The 22,432-nt window shown below is 39.2% G+C and overlaps 3 protein-coding genes across 3 annotated transcripts in view; 1 reads left to right on the top strand and 2 right to left on the bottom strand.

Moving 5' to 3' along the window:
• Positions 1-5,540: 5,540 nt before the first annotated feature.
• Positions 5,541-7,052, top strand: LOC145463365 (uncharacterized). Its single transcript, XM_081447116.1, has 2 exons — positions 5,541-6,487; positions 6,755-7,052. The coding sequence occupies exons 1-2, from the start codon at positions 5,973-5,975 to the stop codon at positions 6,900-6,902; spliced, it is 663 nt and encodes a 220-aa protein (XP_081303242.1). The 5' UTR covers positions 5,541-5,972; the 3' UTR covers positions 6,903-7,052.
• Positions 7,053-7,999: 947 nt separating this feature from the next.
• On the bottom strand, positions 8,000-10,157 carry LOC145463928 (uncharacterized). The gene is made up of 2 exons (XM_081447719.1): positions 9,117-10,157; positions 8,000-8,852 (listed from the first exon to the last, which is right to left on the bottom strand). The coding sequence occupies exons 1-2, from the start codon at positions 9,629-9,631 to the stop codon at positions 8,705-8,707; spliced, it is 663 nt and encodes a 220-aa protein (XP_081303845.1). The 5' UTR covers positions 9,632-10,157; the 3' UTR covers positions 8,000-8,704.
• Positions 10,158-11,506: 1,349 nt separating this feature from the next.
• LOC145462385 (uncharacterized) overlaps positions 11,507-22,432 on the bottom strand; it is a 71,225-nt gene continuing 60,299 nt past the window's right edge. The window contains exons 12-23 of the mRNA XM_081445895.1: positions 17,811-17,863; positions 17,209-17,383; positions 16,160-16,188; positions 15,742-15,841; positions 14,974-15,049; positions 13,816-13,879; positions 13,281-13,455; positions 12,973-13,181; positions 12,491-12,529; positions 12,229-12,307; positions 11,896-12,147; positions 11,507-11,708 (exon numbers count right to left, since the gene is read on the bottom strand). Of these exons, the coding sequence (XP_081302021.1) occupies positions 11,680-11,708; positions 11,896-12,147; positions 12,229-12,307; positions 12,491-12,529; positions 12,973-13,181; positions 13,281-13,455; positions 13,816-13,879; positions 14,974-15,049; positions 15,742-15,841; positions 16,160-16,188; positions 17,209-17,383; positions 17,811-17,863 (1,280 nt within the window). The 3' untranslated portion in view covers positions 11,507-11,679. The remainder of the gene's footprint in view (positions 11,709-11,895; positions 12,148-12,228; positions 12,308-12,490; positions 12,530-12,972; positions 13,182-13,280; positions 13,456-13,815; positions 13,880-14,973; positions 15,050-15,741; positions 15,842-16,159; positions 16,189-17,208; positions 17,384-17,810; positions 17,864-22,432) is intronic.

Raw genomic sequence — 22,432 nt, 5'->3', positions numbered from 1 at the left:
GTATCAAGTTACCTTTGTAATTAACTAAAGATAAAAATATCCCGCGCCATTTGCATAGTATACTTACTCATGAACTGTTTCAAAACTCAAGGCTCGTCTCGTTCATAACTAGCCACCATTACACTGAACATTATGCACTCTAAAACATCTCAATGTATGTATGTAAATGTCACACTCCGCCCCATTAACTGGACTAAAAATCACAAACCGGCAACATACACATCGGTCTTTATTTTTCAATTACCAAAGTCCTTGTGTTTAATACAATAAAACGCTAAAGACTTCATATACCTCACTTAAGTTATCTTGAACAAAAATAATTTCCTTTTTCTTCAACTACAATTCGTGTTGGTTATTAATGTGAATAAGCGAAAACCCCGATAACATTGACGAGAAAAGATTTAATAATAAAGTGTATTATCGTTTGTCTCACGATGTAGTCACTTGAGATGTAGATCGCGACGTTTCGACTGCTTACTGCTAGTCTTCTTCAGGCGATAAGGTCGACTGATTGCACGGTATCATTTATATCACAAAGGTCGGCTGTGATTGGTGCATTTCGATCCTCCTATTGTTCCATTAAACCGGCGAGTAGCTGTTCCCTCAGTGGTCCGCTGTTGTACCGTTCTCCTGTTGTTGTGTTTCTTGATCGTGGGTATCCATGCTTCAGTAATTTCAATTCCACTATCCCTGTTGATGTTGTTAGGGTGAGTCTTATGTGAATAACTTCCTTGACCCTACGTGTGTACCAGTGAGGATCTCGATCAATAAACTTGACCTCATTCCAGATAGGATAGTGGCCGGTCTCGTGGGTGTGTTCACAAACGGCGGAGGTCTGGGTACGGGCGAGTCGTATATCCCTGTCGTGTTCTTTGATCCTCTCCTGCATAGATCTCCCTGTTTCCCCGATGTAGACTTTGCCGCACTCACAGGGAATCCTGTAGACAACACCATCTTGTTTAGCCGGGTTGACGGTGTCCTTTGGTCGCACTAAGTGTGACCGAAGTGTCGTGTCGGACTTAAAGACGGTGCGAATGCCTTGTTGTTCTAGGCAGCGGCGGAGAGACTCCGAAACTCCTTGGACATAAGGTAAAACGGCGGTGGATTTAAATTCCGCGACAGGCTGTCTTCTTGGGGTTGTTCGTGCCTTTGTGATCTTCTGTACAAAAGAGGAGGGATATCCGTTAGAAACAAGTACACATGACAGATGTTTCTTCTCTCCAGCGATTACTGATGGTTTGGTGACGAGACGTTTAGCCCGGTCGTACAGACACTTCACAATACCGCGCTTTACTGAACGAGGGTGGTGTGAATCATACGCTAGGTACTGATCAGTATGTGTTGGTTTCCTGTAGACACTGGTGGTAAGGCGGCCATCAGGTTCTCTGTAAACTGACGTGTCGAGAAAGGCGATCTTGTTGTTGTTCTCGATCTCCATGGTGAAACGGATTGATGGTTGTTGACTGTTCAGGTGTTGCAGGAAGACGTCAACTCTATCCCGATCCAGGATGGTGAAAGTATCATCTACGTAGCGTTTCCAGATCTTAGGCTTCCAAGGTGCGGACTCTATTGCTTGTTCTTCAAATATCTCCATGTAGAGATTAGCAATAACCGCGGACACAGGGCTCCCCATGGCTGTGCCGTATGGCGCGTTTTCAGGGTCAAAATTAAAAACTAACTTTTCCACCTTTCCTTATCTGCTAAGTAAAATGTCTGTCATTTCCTGTCTTTGAAATTAGACAGTACGCATCTCTTTTGACCTCCGAAACAATACATTCCGCGTTTCCTGAATACTAAAATCATAACATCCGGCATATTTTGACTTTTGAACAAAATTCTCCGCGTTTCCTGACTTCTCTCGAATTTTAAGTCCGGTATGGCAAGCCGTTTGTAGCAAAATTTAATCCTTGCGATATATGTTTAATCCTTTAAATAACGGTTTTATTTAAAGATAGAAAAAGGCATTCTATCCAATGGTAAATAAAATTTTTGGTTCAATTCAATCTTTTAATTTTCACGATTCAATCCAATACCTGGAATATTGATTCAATCCAATACCTAAAATATTGATTCAATCCAATACCTAAAATATTGATTCAATCCAATACCTGGAATATTGATTCAATCCAATACCTAAAATATTGATTCAATCCAATACCTGGAATACTGATTCAATCAAATACCTGGAATATTGATGCAATCCAATACCTGAAATATTGATTCAATCCAATACCTCAAATATTGATGCAATCTTCCTGGGCCGAGCGCGGCCAACAGGAAAAAGAGTAACTGAGCACTAGAGAGCACTGAAAACATGGCGGGCGAAGGAGAACTAGATTTAGAAGTTGAGTTTCCTAAGTTTCTTGCAGACATCTTGGATAAAACGGAAATAATTTTTGAGAATTTTGACTCAGAAGTTGCAGAAGCGCACGCCGAAGTTCTTGATCAAACCATTAGTGTGCTTAGGTAAATGAGACATTGCTACAACCGAGACACAAGGGACACGGAAAATTTAGATTCCATTACTGCCGCTTTTGTAGATGTAAGTTAACCAATTTTTATGTGACAAACATATTTGTTTATTAAAAGCTGTGTGTGCTAGCTTTTTGTGGCAAATAACATAAACTGTGGCAAATTTTGCTACCACATTGGTCTTTGGTATTGTGCATATTTCTGCTGTCCAATCATTACTGGCACACTAAACTTTGAACTGTAAACAAAATTTTTGCTGTGCCGTGTGCACAGTCAAACATGTTTCTCACAAAAACTGCTTGTGTAAACCTGGCTTTAAGTTATTTTTGAAATAAGAACCTTTACATTTTACAAGACAGCAATCATTGAACATTGGGATGTGTTTTAAGTTTTTCAATGTTGTTGTCTCATGTTTTGCATTATTTAACCCACACGTGGTACTTCTTTCGTAAAAACGATGTTTTTCTTGATATTCTATGAAAAACATGGCACCAATTTGTTGTGAATAATATCGGGTACCAAGGGCTCAAGGCTAACACTACTGCCAACTAGCCACACATTTCAGTTTTGAATAGTAGATTTTGCACTTTCACTAGCCATTGTGACAATCATGATGGAATGGAGTACTGGTCTACTGGATGAAAACAAAATTGAGAATTATCCTGACAAAGTAAAACTGAAGAGAATAGAAACTAATGAAAACAGGGAAACTATGAGTGGATTTTGTGGAAATAATTGCCTTAATAAGCATATGATAAATATTTAACTATTAAAGGGAGATAAAAGAAAATGGCAACACTGATAAAAGTACATCAGAGATTGAACATAAGCATATTCAAGAAAAGCAGGATTCGTGTTTGTGGGAGTGAAATTTTCTTAGTGATTATTATCAACATTTTAGATGCAACAAGAAATGTCCAAGATTGACCACTCTTATAAAAAAGTCAGTGAAGCTGTGTATGAAAAAGGCTGGCTGGTGCAAAGTTAGTTTTGGCTAGTGACATGAGTCCTGTTAGTAGCCATTACGCCAGTGCACCAAGAGGTTAGTCTTGTGTCCTGGGTACTTTTGAAAATAAGATAACAAATTAACCTTGCAACATTTTAATATCTGTTTTGATAAGCACCTGAAAAATCTACAAGGCAGAGTAGTGCACATGGCAGTTATCAAATGCCCTGATTTCTCTTCAGTTTAGTTGTGTTGCTAGAAGTTAGGCATTCTGTAATTCAAGCAGTTTCTGAGTTTTGTATATCAATGAAAAGGAAGATGAGAAAATAATTTACTTGATACTGGGTGAGGTTTTCTGTTGTGAACTGAGTTGCCAAAATACTTTAAGGGCCATAATCTTCTTTACCCAGCCCACACATATGTAGTATTATGCAATTGTCAGTTGCCCAAGTTTAACAGTCACTAGTTCTAGAACCTCTTGGAAGATGTCTACTCCTATTTGACTTGATTATCTTAAGGGATCTAGCCTTTCCAATACAAATGACTGCACTGAATCATGTTGTCCCAGGTCAATTTCTTCAACTACAACATTGTTATCACTGTCCAATGGAGTTGGACCATCAGGATCATCACCATAGTATTCAAAATCATATGACTTTCCATTTGAAAGGGGGTTTTCAGGCTGCATCATATGATTAAGCCACATTTGGTATGGCAACCAGTTTTTTTTCTGTTCTTACATTTTGGTGGTTGAAAGCTTCAGTGAACTGGCAAAGAGCAAGGTTTATCCTTGGTTGAAAAACTAAGTGTAAGGTGGAAAGATGTACTGAATTATCAGTGTCCAGGATGCCTGACAATTCCATACTACAAAAAATGTAAAAGTTCAAGTGGGAAGCACAACGGAAACATCCCTCCACAATCTTTCAATTCGTTGGTTGTGTCGATGGCCCTGCAGTGAAGCTGCCCCTCTCCTCTCTTCTAACCTGCTCCATTGTATCGCACACACCAACGTTTTCAACACCATGATCTACTCGTACTCTGGAAGGCCAAAATTCTCCGTCTCTCTTAACGGCATCCAGAAACAATTCAAGAACTGTTTCTGCTTTATTGTTGGCACTACATTTCAAAAACATTATTCTCCGAGAAAATCCGTCTATACAGCCGAATTAGTATTTTCCATCGGATCAGAGAGTGATGTCCATCCAGATGCCAAAGCGAATTTACGCACCCCATCTCAAGACAGTATTTTGGGGATCTAATTTTGCTAGCCTTTCTCTTATTCTTCTCCGTTGAACCCGTAACCCAATGGACGTAAAGAAACCTGCAATGAAATTATATCCATACTCTTGAATGATTTCGGTTCCTTATCAGGTAAGCTGTTGAAACCCCTCATATCTTCTCAGCCATACTCTGCCAATCTTCTGTGAATTGTCCATCTCCAAACTCCAATCATCTTTGTTATCGTTGTCCAGATGAATCCTAGTCCTCAAAGTTCCTCGAGCACCTCAACAGGAATTTTACGAAATGGTCTTCCATGATTCCAACTTCTGAGTCAAAATTCTCAAAAATTATTTCCGTTTTATCCAAGATGTCTGCAAGAAACTTAGGAAACTAAACTTCTAAATCTAGTTCTCCTTCGCCCGTCATGTTTTCAGTGCTCTCTAGTGCTCAGTTACTCTCGTTCCTGTTGGCCGCGCTCGGCCCAGGAAGATTGCATCAATATTTGAGGTATTGGATTGAATCAATATTTCAGGTATTGGATTGAATCAATATTTCAGGTATTGGATTGCATCAATATTCGAGGTATTGGATTGATCAATATTCCAGGTACTGGATTGAATCAATATTTTAGGTATTGGATTGAATCAATATTCCAGGTATTGGATTGAATCAATATTTTAGGTATTGGATTGAATCAATATTTTAGGTATTGGATTGAATCAATATTCCAGGTATTGGATTGAATCGTGAAAATTAAAAGATTGAATTGAACCAAAAATTTTATTTACCATTGGATTGAATGCCTTTTTCTATCTTTAAATAAAACCGTTATTTAAAGGATTAAACATATATATATTGCAAGGATTTAATTTTGCTACAAACGGCTTGCCATAGTCCGGCATGTTCTGACTTTCAATGTAATTAGTTACCAAATGTCGTAATATTTAGTTTAAATATCTCAACGTAACATCCCATACTGACACCTGACAAGCAATTTAGTTCGTAATGAAATCTCGCTGCTGAGCCGACATTCTGATTTGCAAAATTTGTAAATGCGCGTTTTCTGACTTCTCGATTCTACCAGGCGTCTTTTCCGCGCAAGCCTGGATCCCCTGATGCAAACCTAGTGCCAGGACCCAAGGGGGCCGGGGGTTTTCCCGGGGATTTATCAATGGTGTCGACGGCATAAGGGCAATTCTTGAGCAGTCTTCGCCATACATCATTCGACCTTGCAAGGAGACTTCAACAGGACACAGTTAGTGAAGATGTGGCTGATTATGTTCTGTTCCGATTGGAACAAATTTCTCGCCATTTGGTTCGACTTGCTGACAACATGCAGGTGTTTGATACAGTTCGACCCTCACTCGCCACTGTGACGCGAATGTTGTCGGAGGTAGAGCGGAATTGGTATCATTCCTCCCCAGCAGTAGCAAACCAGCCTAGAACGGTTGGGCGTCCTAGGTTCGAGATTCCACGGGAGCAGCTGCAATATCTTGCCGATTATGAAATCAACTTACCCGACATGTCCAGAGCCCTTGGTGTGAGTGAGAGTACCATAAAAAGACGTATGCGGGAGTACAATATCTCCATTACCGACAGGACGACAACCATTAGTGATGATGACCTTGATAACATGGTAAGATCCTTTCATAGGGATTTTCCAGATGCGGGATATCGGAGGGTCCAATCGCAGCTAGTGTTTCGCAATATAAATGTGCCCCAGCTGAGAGCCCGAGAATGCATGCAAAGAACGGATCCGGAGGGACTTGCAGTGAGATGGCTATTCCTTACACCAAGAGCTGTGTACTGTGGCACATGGCACATAGACGGGAATCATAAATTGATCAGGTGAACCTTATTCGTAATTCATTATAAATAAAATTTATTCAGATTTACTGTGCCTAGTTTCTAATACAGGTGGTTGTTGGTTAGTCTCCTTCCCAGCCGGTTTTTTTTTGCGGGGGGGGGGGGGTGGGGGGATGTCACGCAACGTTCTCTCCAAAGAAGCGTTGCGTGACACCCAAAAAACGGCTACGAAGGAGACTAGTTGTTGGTAGTGAGGACAGAATCCATGAAAGGACAGCAAAGTATGGACTCATGTATTTTAAGTTTCAGATGGAAGATTGTAGTGCATGGTGGAGTTGATGGATGCACAAGATTTCCAGTATATCTTAGAGCTGGAACAAAGAATACCGCAGCTACTGTTCTTGGCCTTTTCCAACAAGCAGTGGTAGAATATGGACTCCCCTCAAGGAATTTTTAATAAACCCTTGTTAAAATAAAGTGTACAGTAGCCTCCAACAAAAGCACTTTTCAGTCATCAAAATGCTTCTCAAGACAAATAGATTTTCAAATTTTCCACGGTCTTCATCCCATTGCCCTCCCCCCCCCCCTCCCCCCGTGCAGGAGGAGGTAAGCCATTCCGGCGCTCCTCTACATCATGACCTTAGAGTCTGCCGCCTACTTTATGATTTCCTCCTGCTACTTTATTTCAATTTGAAAACCCTGATCACATGTTATGTGTATTATTGTTGGATCCACGCCTACGCGGAAAAGACGCCTGGTAGAATCGAGAAGTCAGAAAACGCGCATTTACAAATTTTGCAAATCAGAATGTCGGCTCAGCAGCGAGATTTCATTATGAACTAAATGGCTTGTCAGGTGCCGGCATGGGATGTTTAGTTGAGATGTTTAAACTAAGTAGTACGGTATTTGGTAACTAATTACATTGAAAGTCAGAACATGCCGGACTTAAAATTCGAGAGAAGTCAGGAAACGCGGAGAATTTTGTTCAAAGGTCAAAATATGCCGGATGTTATGATTTTAGTATTCAGGAACCGTGGAATGTATTGTTTCGGAGGTCAAAAGAGATGCGTACTGTCTAATTTCAAAGACAGGAAATGACAGACATTTTACTTAGCAGGTAAGGAAAGGTGGAAAAGTTAGTTTTTATTTTGACCCTGAAAACGCGCCATAGAATCCGACGACAGGTCAGAAAATTCAAATTGTCTTTCATGGCATCAAAAGTTCCAGCGAGTTCACATTTTAGCACAGGTAACCCAAGCTGCTTTAGGAACCGTCAACATGAGATTGCGTAACAGCGTTGTTATAAGAGTTTGCATCAAGAGTACCCGTCGGATCCGCTCCGCAAAATATCCGCTCTGCAGACTAAAGTTGAGCTGGCTGGGAATCTTAGCAATAAACAGAATCTTGCTGAGAATTTAGCTTATCGAGAGCTAACTAGCTGGGAATTTTTTTTTGGTGTTCAAATAGCTTACATTGTGGTTTTACAAATCAGTTCTGGCTGGAAATTACATTCCGGATAGGATCACTGACTGTGTGTCACTTGACTATGGCGCGTTTTCAGGGTCAAAATAAAAACTAACTTTTCCACCTTTCCTTACCTGCTAAGTAAAATGTCTGTCATTTCCTGTCTTTGAAATTAGACAGTACGCATCTCTTTTGACCTCCGAAACAATACATTCCACGTTTCCTGAATACTAAAATCATAACATCCGGCATATTTTGACCTTTGAACAAAATTCTCCGCGTTTCCTGACTTCTCTCGAATTTTAAGTCCGGCATGTTCTGACTTTCAATGTAATTAGTTACCAAATACCGTACTACTTAGTTTAAACATCTCAACTAAACATCCCATGCCGGCACCTGACAAGCCATTTAGTTCATAATGAAATCTCGCTGCTGAGCCGACATTCTGATTTGCAAAATTTGTAAATGCGCGTTTTCTGACTTCTCGATTCTACCAGGCGTCTTTTCCGCGTAGGCGTGGATCCAACAATAATACACATAACATGTGATCAGGGTTTTCAAATTGAAATAAAGTAGCAGGAGGAAATCATAAAGTAGGCGGCAGACTCTAGGGTCATGATGTAGAGGAGCGCCGGAATGGCTTACCTCCTCCTGCACGGGGGGAGGGGGGGGGGGGAGGGCAATGGGATGAAGACCGTGGAAAATTTGAAAATCTATTTGTCTTGAGAAGCATTTTGATGACTGAAAAGTGCTTTTGTTGGAGGCTACTGTACACTTTATTTTAACAAGGGTTTATTAAAAATTCCTTGAGGGGAGTCCATATTCTACCACTGCTTGTTGGAAAAGGCCAAGAACAGTAGCTGCGGTATTCTTTGTTCCAGCTCTAAGATATACTGGAAATCTTGTGCATCCATCAACTCCACCATGCACTACAATCTTCCATCTGAAACTTAAAATACATGAGTCCATACTTTGCTGTCCTTTCATGGATTCTGTCCTCACTACCAACAACTAGTCTCCTTCGTAGCCGTTTTTTGGGTGTCACGCAACGCTTCTTTGGAGAGAACGTTGCGTGACATCCCCCCACCCCCCCCCCGCAAAAAAAAACCGGCTGGGAAGGAGACTAACCAACAACCACCTGTATTAGAAACTAGGCACAGTAAATCTGAATAAATTTTATTTATAATGAATTACGAATAAGGTTCACCTGATCAATTTATGATTCCCGTCTATGTGCCATGTGCCACAGTACACAGCTCTTGGTGTAAGGAATAGCCATCTCACTGCAAGTCCCTCCGGATCCGTTCTTTGCATGCATTCTCGGGCTCTCAGCTGGGGCACATTTATATTGCGAAACACTAGCTGCGATTGGACCCTCCGATATCCCGCATCTGGAAAATCCCTATGAAAGGATCTTACCATGTTATCAAGGTCATCATCACTAATGGTTGTCGTCCTGTCGGTAATGGAGATATTGTACTCCCGCATACGTCTTTTTATGGTACTCTCACTCACACCAAGGGCTCTGGACATGTCGGGTAAGTTGATTTCATAATCGGCAAGATATTGCAGCTGCTCCCGTGGAATCTCGAACCTAGGACGCCCAACCGTTCTAGGCTGGTTTGCTACTGCTGGGGAGGAATGATACCAATTCCGCTCTACCTCCGACAACATTCGCGTCACAGTGGCGAGTGAGGGTCGAACTGTATCAAACACCTGCATGTTGTCAGCAAGTCGAACCAAATGGCGAGAAATTTGTTCCAATCGGAACAGAACATAATCAGCCACATCTTCACTAACTGTGTCCTGTTGAAGTCTCCTTGCAAGGTCGAATGATGTATGGCGAAGACTGCTCAAGAATTGCCCTTATGCCGTCGACACCATTAATAAATCCCCGGGAAAACCCCCGGCCCCCTTGGGTCCTGGCACTAGGTTTGCATCAGGGGATCCAGGCTTGCGCGGAAAAGACGCCTGGTAGAATCGAGAAGTCAGAAAACGCGCATTTACAAATTTTGCAAATCAGAATGTCGGCTCAGCAGCGAGATTTCATTACGAACTAAATTGCTTGTCAGGTGTCAGTATGGGATGTTACGTTGAGATATTTAAACTAAATATTACGACATTTGGTAACTAATTACATTGAAAGTCAGAACATGCCGGACTTAAAATTCGAGAGAAGTCAGGAAACGCGGAGAATTTTGTTCAAAGGTCAAAATATGCCGGATGTTATGATTTTAGTATTCAGGAAACGCGGAATATATTGTTTCGGAGGTGAAAAGAGATGCGTACTGTCTAATTTCAAAGACAGGAAATGACAGACATTTTACTTAGCAGGTAAGGAAAGGTGGAAAAGTTAGGTTTTAATTTTGAGCCTGAAAACGCGCCATAGGATTCTCCATATTTAGAGGCAGTTGCTCTTGATCTTGGTAACAGAGATTTTTTGTGTCATGGGACAAGGAGTGTGTCTGCTAAAATGATTAGACTAATTGCTATTGTGTTTCACATCTACAACCTTGTCTCCTCTGCTGTGCCGCGCAAAATGGCCAAGGAACACACGTGTACATCTAGTGACAGAATTAGTTGACTCAAGCCTACTAGAATAAGGATGAGGAAACACAGACAGAGGTTTTAATAGTTCTTGCCTCTTCCCAGAAAAACAAGAAAATAATAAAACAAAATATAAAAATCACTGCCCCTATCTTGTTTGTGTGGTTGCCTCTAGATAGATAGATAGATAGATAGATAGATAGATAGATAGATAGATAGATAGAGATAGATAGATAGATAGATAGATAGATAGATAGATAGATAGATAGATAGATAGATAGATAGATAGATAGATAGATAGATAGATAGATAGATACATAGATAGATAGATAGATAGATACATAGATAGATACATAGATAGATACATAAAGGTGAAGTCTGCACGCGAGCCAAGTGGCCCATCAGGCCGGAGCTTATCCCGGTTTCTGTAGCATGAAGCGACTAGGAGTATTTCTACTCCCCCCTGGATGGGAAGCTAGTCCATGGCAGGGTTACCATCAGCATTAAGTTCGCCGGTACCCATTTATACACCTGGGTGGAGAGAGGCACTGTGAGAGTGAAGTGTCTTGCCCAAGAACACAATACAATGTCCCCGGCCAGGGTTCGAGCCCGGACCGCTCGATCCGGAGAAGAGCGCACTAACCATGAGGGCCACCGCGCCTCCCATATAGATACATAGATAGATAGATAGATAAATAAATAAATACTTAAATACATAAATGAATCGATGGATGGATGGATGAATGGATAAATGGATGGATGGGATGGATGGATGGATGAATGGATGGATGAATGGATGGATGGGATGGATGGATAGATGAATGGATGGATGAATGGATGAATGGATGGATGGGATGGATGGATGAATGGATGGGATGGATGGATGGATGAATGGATGGGATGGATGGATGAATGGATGGGATGGATGGATGGATGAATGGATGGATGGGATGGATGGATAGATGAATGGATGGATGAATGGATGAATGGATGAATGGATGGATGGATGGATAGATAGATAGATAAATAGAGAACCCCACACTTTGAATCAAAATTTAAACCAACAAATACTTTATTTGCTTCTGCAATTTTTAAATACAACAGGAAGGGGAGGGATAGGAAGTAATCTGTCACTCCTCTCTCTATTGTTGGCATCTGTAAAACTCTTCACAAACACAGTGTAAGTAACGACAGCAGGCGGCATATTCCGTAGACACGTGTTTTCACTGTATCCTGTCACCATGGAAGGCTCCTATCAAACAACAAACATTTCACTCTCAACGCAACATGTTAGGTTTCAAGTCCTCTGACTCATTCTAAATTTCACTCTTACAGCTTGCAGGGAAGACGGGTAATTCACGAATGGTATAGGCGTTTTCTTCTTAAATAAAACGTCCTCCAGAACGGGCTATTCTGTCAAGTTATTGGAGTCTACTTACCATGCATGTAAGACACAGAAGATGAAGCTGAGGTCGGTGCACTGGCATTAGGTGTCACTTGAGGGATGTAAACAAGTGGCGATTGACCAAATTGGCCAGGAGTAACTTGTCCCTGATGAGGCCCAGTAGCCTGAGGCTGGCCTGGCATCTGTGGAACAGGTGTGAAGATAAACTGACCCTGTTGAGATGGGCTGGGCTGAGGTTGACCCTGAGGAGTGCCAGCACTTTGCATTGCTGCCATGTTACCAGTAACTGTAGGAACAACAAACAAACACGTTACAATGAACTGTGGTGACAGTTACAGACAGTCACAAGCTTCTTCCAAATACTAACCATACACTGGCACAGGTGAACCATCCTGGTATGCCTGTGACATTGGCACAGCAGCAGCACCACCTGCTGGTGATGACACCTGGAAGAAATCAAGAAATCTTAAGTTAGTATAATGGCAAGTGATAATCACTTTAATCTTGTTGACTCACACAGAAGTTAACCTTAACTACTGGACCTGAAATGTAATTCATGTGCCTGATCTAATCTACTACATTTGACAGGCTCAAGAAGATAATATACATTTTCCCTCATCGTTACATACCGGAGCAATAAACCTTGTAGGTCCTGTGGGTACTACATACTGGAAAATAACACAGGAGTATTTAGTAGCAATATGTCAGCAATGGGACTCAGGACACACGCTTAAAACGACAAGTAATGGATGTAACACATAACTATTTATCAACATGAATTTGATGAAGGTAAATTAACCACCACGGAGAGTTTGTAAAGCTGAGTTAGCCTGTGTATTGTATGGCTGAGAAAATAACTTCATAATCATTTGCCGAGAACAAACAAATTTAACATTAGTTTTTTGTAGTGCAATGCAAATTAACGCGCCCGCGTTCGTAATGTTCCCAGTCATATAATAAATGACGAATTGGAAGAAAGCAATTAAGGATTTACAATACCTGTGATATCTAGTAATTCTTTCAAATTGCATGCGCCTCAAGACTTATCCAAATTTGAAAGAATTTTCAAAGATCATTTGTATTGGAAATATAGAGAGAACATGCTGCCAACCTGTTGCATCATCTGCTGTGGCGACGGCACCATTCCTGCAGGTGACTGCACATAAGCAACTGGCTGATGAGATGGAATTTGGTACACCTGTTGAGGAGGAAACGTGCCCACTCCTGGTGCTATAATTGGGCTGCCAGTTGCAGCAGCTGCTGAAATGAAAGGTGGTGATTCTCCTTGTTCACGACCACCATATGACTGACCTCTAGCAGCTGTAAGGACAACGGTACCATTTGTCATGTCTTGGTAGTTTAATGCGACAAAATGTTTCAATGTCAAAAAGAAATAAATTTTGCTTGTACGGAACTTACGCTTGTTGAACGGCTGTTTCCCTCTGTACACATTAAACTGTTGTGGTGATACCATCATCACCTGTTGTGGATGTGGAAAAGGGCTTGCACCTAAAGGAGCCCTGACTGACGTGGGTGAAAAGGGTGACGCCGCAACCACATTGACAAACTGTGGCTGGGGGGATGGGGAAGGTTTCTGAACACAAACAACATTGAAATCTTCATTAACAAATGCCCAGCTTAAGTTAAGTACAATGACAGGTAAATATCTTCGATTGAGTCTTTTGAACCCTGTTATCAACTTTTGTATTTGACAAGTGCAAGCTTAAGTTTAAAATTGACACCTGATGCAATTCCCTTCCAATGAAGAGAACAGTCATGAACAAATCTGGAATAGGAATTCTTCCTCATTAGTCAAGTTCCATTCTCATTTTGTTCCTTCTCATCACTTGTCTGCTTGACCATGTATTACCAACGTAAGGAGAAATTCGATTCTGATCACTCCTGGAACAAATAGACTATCACTAGAAAATAACGCTCAGGTCTCCTAACTCACCTGGGATTTAGGAGTAAATTTAAATTCCTTTGCTAATGGATTCAGTTTGGATTTGGATAAAATGCTGCAAAACAAACGTCAAGAAATTGAAAGTGGCATTGCTACAAAACAGCAAAACAACATAACTATTCTTATCTGTCACATTCTGGTGATGTGAAGCATATCTTATAAATGTCATGGTAATGTCTGTCAGTAATTTCTGTTATCCATAAAACGTTTGGGCAAATTATATTGTTTTCCTGTGATAAATAAATGAGGCCTTTTATAACTTTCATGTCTTAAATGCAATTTCATTCCGTACTTAATGTGCCTATGAAGTAAAACAATGATTGCGGCTTATTTGAAAGGCTTTTCCAAGTAAAGAACGGCGTTTTCCTTTTTGGAATATCTTTTTTCGTTTTAGAGATATTCACGTTTTTGTATTATGCAAATGAGGAAAGTGATGACGTCATAAATAGTTCCACTTAAACAATAAAATACTGAATTAAGAATATCTCCAGAAATGTTGGAGCAGTGTTCTTCAAACTTGGCACCAGAAATGTACATCACAAAAGAAACAGAACGCTACATACTATGTTGTTGCCATGGCAACACTCTTGGGTCCAGTCTCTTTCTCTGAAAAACTAAATATCCCCATTTGCAACCTTATTAAAGTGGGACAGAGGGTCTTGCTCGGAACACGCATGGTTCCCATATTGTCTTAACTCTCCCCATTAGATTGTTGGGAGTGGATGACCCTTGTTTAAGATAAAATCTGGGAATTTTAGTCTTAATTAAAACAGGACCAGCGGCGTAACTGTTGTCATGGCAACAGCACGACTGGTATCATTGTTTTTTTTGTGATGTACATTTCTAGTGCCAAGTTTAAAGAACACTGCTTTAATATTTCTAGAGAGATTCTCGATTGTTTTAGTCGTACCACCTGACATCATCACTTTCCTCATTTGCATAATACAAAAACGTAAATATCTCTAAAATAAAAAAGGATATTCCAAAAAGGAAAATGCCATTCTTCTTTACTTAGAAAAGCCTTTCAAATAAGCAGCAATTCTTTTTTAATTTCCTGTTACTCTTGAACAAGACTAACATTTTCTTGAACATTCTTCGCTTGCAAATTGCAAGTATTAAAATAATGCCAATGAGCTAGAGGGAAAGTACCTGTCAGCTGGCTCAACAGTCTTGGGACTCTTTTTTTCATCTGTTTTTGGCACATCAGAGGCTAGAGGTATTGTTTCTAAAATAGTCAAAAACAAACATTCTTAGCATCTGACGTTGTGTTTATGATGTCTCCCTCAGTTTTATATTTTTAAACTTTCACTCTCATATACACTCTCCTAAACGATTACCAGACTTTTTTTTATCAGTGCCCAATTTTGGGGGAATTTTGTAACATCAGTTTACATTTAGTATACAGCGGTAGACTGAAACTGTATAAAACGTTGGTGAATAATATTCATAAGCCCTTCAAAATAACATATTTATTATTCCACAACAATTTAATTTTTTAATTTTGAAAATGGATCATCATGTGCAAAACTGTTTCACATTTTGAATGCTTTTTAACCCTTGTAAGAAAAAAATAGCAGAGTAATAAACAAGACAGTTATATGTAAATTGATGATTTCTTTAATTTTCTTTAGTTCTCTGTTTAACGAAGTTTTGTTGCAAAGTTCAATTATTGCAATGGTTTATACTTCACACTCTTTACTACTGCAGACCATTTCATGCCATTTTTTAAACAATGTGTGGTGGGTCAGATTGTTTTTCAGGTTAATCTGTTTCAATCTGAATAAATCATTGTCATAATCACATGAAAGCGATTTTCACAAATTAAAATTGTTTTCTGTGATTATGAGTGTACCATCATCAGGTAAAAACTAATTAACCTGAAAACAATTTTGGCCTTCAGCATGCCGGTATCCATACCAGGAATGGGTGAGGCTGCTGTCTTAGCTGCTGTTGCATCAACTTTGTCAGCTGATTGTGGCTGGACATCTTTAGTCTTCTTTGTAGGTTTTTCGCTAAGCTGTACATCAAATCAAAGAGGCAACATTCTAAATGAAGCATATTATTGTTTTACATATTGATAAAACATAACTGTAACTATTTTCATGTAAGGAATGAATAGAATGTCCTTGCTTAATTGTTGTCTTTCAATGATTATATCTCTTCACTCTTTCCCAAACATCTTTTTACGCTACAAGTAGTCCTGAAAATGTTGTGCTACATGAAAACAATGTCAATAATCCTTGGAAATTAATAAAACAGAACCATTTTTTACAAAATTGCAGCAAAGCCTGCAATTGAATTACACTTTTGTAATCAAGAACAAATATATCATTACCATGAAGTTTGAGTGGAATTCTTTCAAATCTGAAAGCAAACAGAAAAACATTGCTCTCAAGTTTGTTCTCGTGGGATGTAAAGTAACCTAGTGGATAATAATGGACACCACACTGAACATGATCCAAGGTCTTTGCATTGTGCTCTTGAGTAAGACACTTCACTCAGCTCCAGGACCTCTCTCCACTCAGAGGAATGGTTTACTGCTTTGAGGGTAACCCTGTAATTGACTAGCATCCCATCCAGGCTGCAGTGAGGAGGGGGGGAGGAGGTAGGCAGGATCACTCTTGGTAATATCATGCTTCAAAAATTGAACAAATTCCAGCCTAAAGGATCAACACCCAAGCTAACCATACATAGCCTGCAAACAGGCTCCTGGTGAGCCTGAACAAAGCGAGAGAGCCTGTAGACATTCTATTGATGTTGCCGTTCCATGCTGTCCCATCTGGTATCATGATCTGATTGGTTAAATGGTGGATTGTTCACATCTTTGAGATAAATATTTGATGTTGTCTGCCTAATGCTTCGCAGAGTTTGACACCTCTATCATTTCCCATGTGCTTATAATTTGTTGAGGCTCAGTTCAGTATTGCAAAATATGTGTTATGCTCTCTAAGCATTGGTTCTGGTGGGACAAAGTGAAATATTATGTCAACATGTTACTAACTTGCACTCTATATTTATGATGCTGGGCCCAGTTGTTTGATTAGAGCTGTTTACAAGTACAGAAATGTAGCTTCTTGACAGGCCTAATTACCTCAATGACTGATTTGTTACAGGCTAATCACCAAGGGTAGATAGGCACATCAAAAACAAATTCTACAGGTTCCCCGTCCCACCCCAATTGCTTCGCTCTCCGAATTCCTCAGTTTCGCACTTGTTGGCTCTCTTCACTTGCCAATTTTTTTTTGTCTTCGCCAGGAGCCTATTCACAGGCTAACCATACAAGGTAAACGTGAAAACATAACATGAACAAATTATTACGATATAACAATACAACTGCTATTCAAATGTAGGTATACTGTTTCCAAACAATTTATTTGTTTTCACCTTTAACTACATCGTTGTGATCGGATTTTGAAGGAGCAGAGGGGTACATCTCACTTGGTCCAGGTTCCACAGTGGGAGATACTTTTAAAACTTGATCAGGAGACATGCTGTCCACATTGTCAACACTGTTTGTGGAGGATTGCACTGGAGCCACACTTACAGATTTCATGTTGGGCTAAAATAAGAACAGTAAATTGTTTGAGATGTAATTCCCATCAACTTTATGTTACTTGTCTCCACATCAAATTTAGGATTTTTAACATACCTATACCAGTGCCCATGGTGTACACTGTTTTCCTGGAAACTTAAATCACTTCATTCAAAAAATCCTGAACATTTACTTGGCACAATATTGACAGAACAACACCTCTAAGACATTTTTCCAGATAATGACAGATAGGGGCCCAGATGACAACAATAAGGTGACCAAACAACATGCTAGTCACGGTGATTTTTTCATCCTAAATTCTGGTTATTTGGGACAAGGTAATCCTTTGGAAGGCACTACTTTTAACTCAAAAATTACTTGAATGAAGGAACATGCCATTTGATTTCTGAACAACAAATATGATGATTTCTAATCTTCACACTGGATAACTCACCATGGCTGTTTGTGTGTTAGTGCAAGGAACCTTTCTATCATCTAATGGTAGCACTGTTGGAGGAATGGCTACAAATTTTAGTAAAAGGGGACAAGGCTAAGACACAATGATCTAACAGCCAACACTGCTTATCAGGAAACGCTACAATTTGTGAGGGTTATCCAATATACCCAAATTGAGTTGTGTACAGTTGTTGTTGATTCAACTTACCAAAAATCAATTTGCGATAACCTTATGTGACTCATCTCAGTTGAAGTGATCCAGTCAAACTGGAAGTTGATTTGAAAGAAATTCTGAATAAAATCTGCAACTGGCTAAGAGGGGAATGATAGGACTCAACTCAAACAATCCCCCCTTTCTCTTGAAGTCATCCCATTGTAACAGAATTTGATATGAAGGCCACTTGATAAAAGAGTGCCAGTGGTAAAGAAGGAGGGTTGAAAATGTTGTTGAATCAGCTTAATTCAACTTGAATTGAACTATCCTCCTTTCTTGCAGTTGACATTTCACTGTCTCACATGACTTGACAACCAGTGATGAATCAAATTGATTTGTCAACCTTTCACGCCTTGAGGACAAGGAAAGTTTCACTGAAAGTGTGAGTTGGCTGATCAATTACCTTAGATAAATCAACTCAGATTGGGTGCATTGCACATGCATTCATTGTTACAATTCTGTAACAAAGTACCAAAAGAAAAAGTCATTTCATAAGTAGCTCTAATTACTAAATAAATGTATGGTAGCTAGGTACCCAAAGTCAGGGTTGCAAATACTATTAAAATTTAGATATATCATTAAGTCAGGAAATGTAGGTATATGGATGAATAAATTATGTAACAATAACTGTCACTATTCCAGATGTAATAGTAAGCTTAGAATGTCACACCATCAGATAAACATGGTAGGGACAAAATACACAAACAACGTGGTGTAACGAAGGGAGACACAACCCTGTGGCAGAGCCTTTCCTATCTCACCGGCACCAGAGGGACTGGATCAGAAAAGATTAAGACAAGTACAAGATGGCAAGACACAAGAAATACCAAATGCTTGGGGGAAGGTGCTAGGCAGGCTTAAGTCACTGGACCACAAGGACTGATTCCAATCCCAAGGAAAGGAGGGAAGGTAAACTAAATAATTGCTACAAGCTACTTGTTTGTGCAAAGGGCACTAGTACAATTCCCTGGGAAGTGTTTTGCAGACTTTTATAGCAAGACAGTGTTTCAAAGTTAACCAATAGGTAAAGTTGTACTACGAGCTAAATAGACAAAACAGGCCAATCTACCAACCAGGAATGGGAGTTTCAAAAGCAAGAAACTAAGTTAAAGGAACCTAAGATAATTTCCTCAACTAGTACATTGCATATAAAAGGTTCTTGTGAATAAGGGAAGATTATAATGAACAGGACCAACTACTATAGTTGTCTGGGCAAGACCTGGTGGATTGCATGACAAAATGAAAAGACTCCCACATCCAAAGGGTATCCATCAATTGCATTTTACTGGTAAAGGTACTGTCCAACAAACATAGGTACGCAAGGCGTGCAAGAGTTATTTTTTTTTGAAGTCTCGAAAATAGGAGCATTCATGTCAAATTAACCAAATCATTACTGTAAGTTACAGTAATGATTTGGTTAATTTGACAAGTTGTTTTGGTTGCGATGTACAGCAAGAAAGAAACTAGGAATTTATGATGTACATATGATATTACATCGGTAGTGGTAAGATAGCTAAATAGTAAGCCATAAAATGTTTGACTGAACAAACTACAGTAATCTGACACATCTCCAGATTAATGTAGATACCTTCTTATTTTTTTTCTTTGATTAGTTCTTTGATACAACCCACACGGTGATTTGTGTGACATGCGCACATGCATAACTCACTCATCGATCACATAGCCCTTCCAACCCCCAAAAGGAATTTTTGCCCGTTAATACTCAAGTTAAGAGACGTTTTCGCATTTTACACGAGTCGTAAGTTTACGTTTTTCACACAACACAACACAACAACACTACTTCGCCGAAAATAGAAAGAGAAAAAAACCCTCTCTGACACATTGAAAGTTTGATTTAATTAAATTGCACTTTAACTTGGTGCCACGCAGTCTTCAAAGAACATTTGAGCAGTTTTGATACTTTTTACCTTTAAAACTATCGGACTGAAAAGAATGTCATAAAATACCCATCAAATAAAAACAAACTGCTACTGCAGACATAAAAACTATCCAGAAATGAAAGCTTTTTTTTGTTAATATCCTGGGAACAATAGCTGATAACTTGTCAGCTCTAATTGAATTTACTCCCATATAAAAAACAAAAGTGTTAAGTTACTAAAGATAGCAAACAGCTCTAATTGAATTTACTCCCTTGTGAAAAACAAGAGTGTCAAATTACCCTTTGTAACTAAAAAATAAAAATATCTCCTTATATTTGCATGCAACAACAAAACAATCGTCACCTGCACTTACTATTGTAAACGTTAGAACTGTTTCAAATCTAAATAGTCTCATCTCCTCTAAAACATGTCCTAAGAACTAGAAGCGACGATTCGTGACCTCTAATTGAATTTACTCCTTGTGAAAAACAAAAGTATCAAGTTACCTTTGTAACTAAAAATAAACCTCAGGGCTCATCTTGTTCGTAACTAAAATCCTCAGCCTACCCACAGAAAATGTCGAAGTAAGCCCAATATATGAATACTTCCTTCTCTTTTATAGAAGAATAAATATGGCCGTTCTAAACTGTGTCAGGATCAAATCTTCTCACATACCATCTACCTTTACAACAAGAAATTTGATTGGCTGTTTATAGTAGATCCAATTTAATTGGTGTGACATACATACATCTCTCACTCACTCACTCACTCATCCATAGACCCATCCATAACATACCCGACGAGCAGACTAAGAGGTATTTTTTTTACAAAAAAATAACTCAAAAATTAACATCAGCTGTAATATACACAACTAAATAAACAAGAGGAAAGACAGTGGGTATTTTTCTAACTTCCTTGAGTAGTGATCTTGGTCGCTCCTGAATGGATTAGAAGAGGCTAAGGAGAGGTACATTTTTAGTAGTTCACTTGACACCTTTTAAAAAGGTCTATTAATAACATATTTCACTGAAAACTACAAACCCAAGGCATATCTTCATTTCATTGTAGATTCACTTTTTAGAAACAAAACCTACTAAGAAGTGAAAAGGAAGTGAGCCACTCAACTTGGAAAATGGGTCATTGTAAACAGTAGCAATTTTGATGCCACTGACTTAAGGTTTTAATCCGTAGGTTAAGTTAAAGTTAAAATCCACTGACACGATTAAGACATGAGATGTGACACAGTTGAAAACATTCATGAAGTTATCGCCTATCCTCATCCAAAAGACTGAGACAATATTATAAAGAAAGTACCACTTCTTGTCCGCTTGCCAAAGCAAGAAATAATTCTCATTTTCATTCCTATTTTTTTAGTTCTTTATTTTCCCAGCCAGTACCAGTGATTTTCTTTCTTTCTTGTTACCTTTTGAGATATCTTAGAAATTAAAAAAAAAAATGTATCCAACGTAGAGCCACTAAACCACAAGGACAGCACCATGTCTTGTCCACTCAACAAAGTTAAGCCCTGTTCAGCGGGGTTCCTACTTGGCTGGGTTACCAAATACGAATACCCTGTGTTGTAATAACTTCTTTTCTTTTTCCCCTCTCATTTCCAAGGTGATATTAAGGACTGCAGAACCCTCAGCCTTGTGTAATGTCTTTTCTTGTATTTATTCATATCATTTCACCATGTTTGTATTCATGTGTATTTATTTACAATAACCTATAAATAATAGCGAAACATGTCGTTTGAATTCTTCTAAATTCTCTTGTCTGTTGATCGTCGCAAACTTTTAATCACAGCTTGAATCATTCAAAAATTCATACAGCTCATCAATTTTGACTCTCAATATCTCCTTTTTCGGCAATCAAGTACAGTTAAACCTGTTTAAGCAGACACCTTCAGGAATGAGCTATTTATGTAATTGCATGTAGCTTCTATATATAAAAATGTTTGTACGGAAATCTATTCTATGTAGATCATTTCTGCAGTAAGATATTGAGTTCTTGCATCCTACATGAAATGACTCATACATGAAAAGGCTGGGTATACTTGTTTGTCTTGGGTACAAATCAAGGATTCTGGTCTCACTTAGAATGTTGATGACAAAACACCATTTTTTGCTGTCAAAGTATCCTTTAGGGTGCACTCAAAGAAATAATAATAAAAAGGAAGAAACACTCTCATTTAATTTCCGTTTTAATTTTAGGCTTGATTTCCACTGTTCTCCTGAGCATGCAAGTCGGGTCTACCAGTGAGTGCGAGATCCTTTCTTGAACAGTGGCTAGTAAGCAAACCTATTCCATTTTAAGTGGTATCTTTTAGGGGTCTAATGAAGCTCAAGCAACTCCTACATTAGTCTCCTTTAGGGGTTAAATTCAAATTTTCTGACAAGTGTCCCTGGTCTTTTCAAATGAGAGTTCTCCCCTGGGGTTCCAAATGTCTAACAAGAAGTGAAGGAGTGAAGGAGTGAAATTGCTCCACTACTACAACTTGGAAAATAATATTTTCCAAGTTAAAAAGTA

Source organism: Orbicella franksi, chromosome 12 (assembly GCF_964199315.1).
Source record: "Orbicella franksi chromosome 12, jaOrbFran1.1, whole genome shotgun sequence".
Classification (NCBI taxonomy): Eukaryota; Metazoa; Cnidaria; class Anthozoa; order Scleractinia; family Merulinidae; genus Orbicella; species Orbicella franksi.
Note: the sequence above shows the minus strand (reverse complement) of the source record. Positions and strands in the feature narration are given on the sequence as shown.

Bases quoted from the DNA above. Each gene is read 5' to 3' on its own strand.
- LOC145463365 (XM_081447116.1), top strand. From the start codon at position 5,973: ATGCAGGTGTTTGATACAGTTCGACCCTCACTCGCCACTGTGACGCGA. The intron at 6,488-6,754 runs GTGAACCTTATT...TTTAAGTTTCAG, and splicing joins GGGAATCATAAATTGATCAG to ATGGAAGATTGTAGTGCATG.
- LOC145463928 (XM_081447719.1), bottom strand. From the start codon at position 9,631: ATGCAGGTGTTTGATACAGTTCGACCCTCACTCGCCACTGTGACGCGA. The intron at 8,853-9,116 runs GTGAACCTTATT...TTTAAGTTTCAG, and splicing joins GGGAATCATAAATTGATCAG to ATGGAAGATTGTAGTGCATG.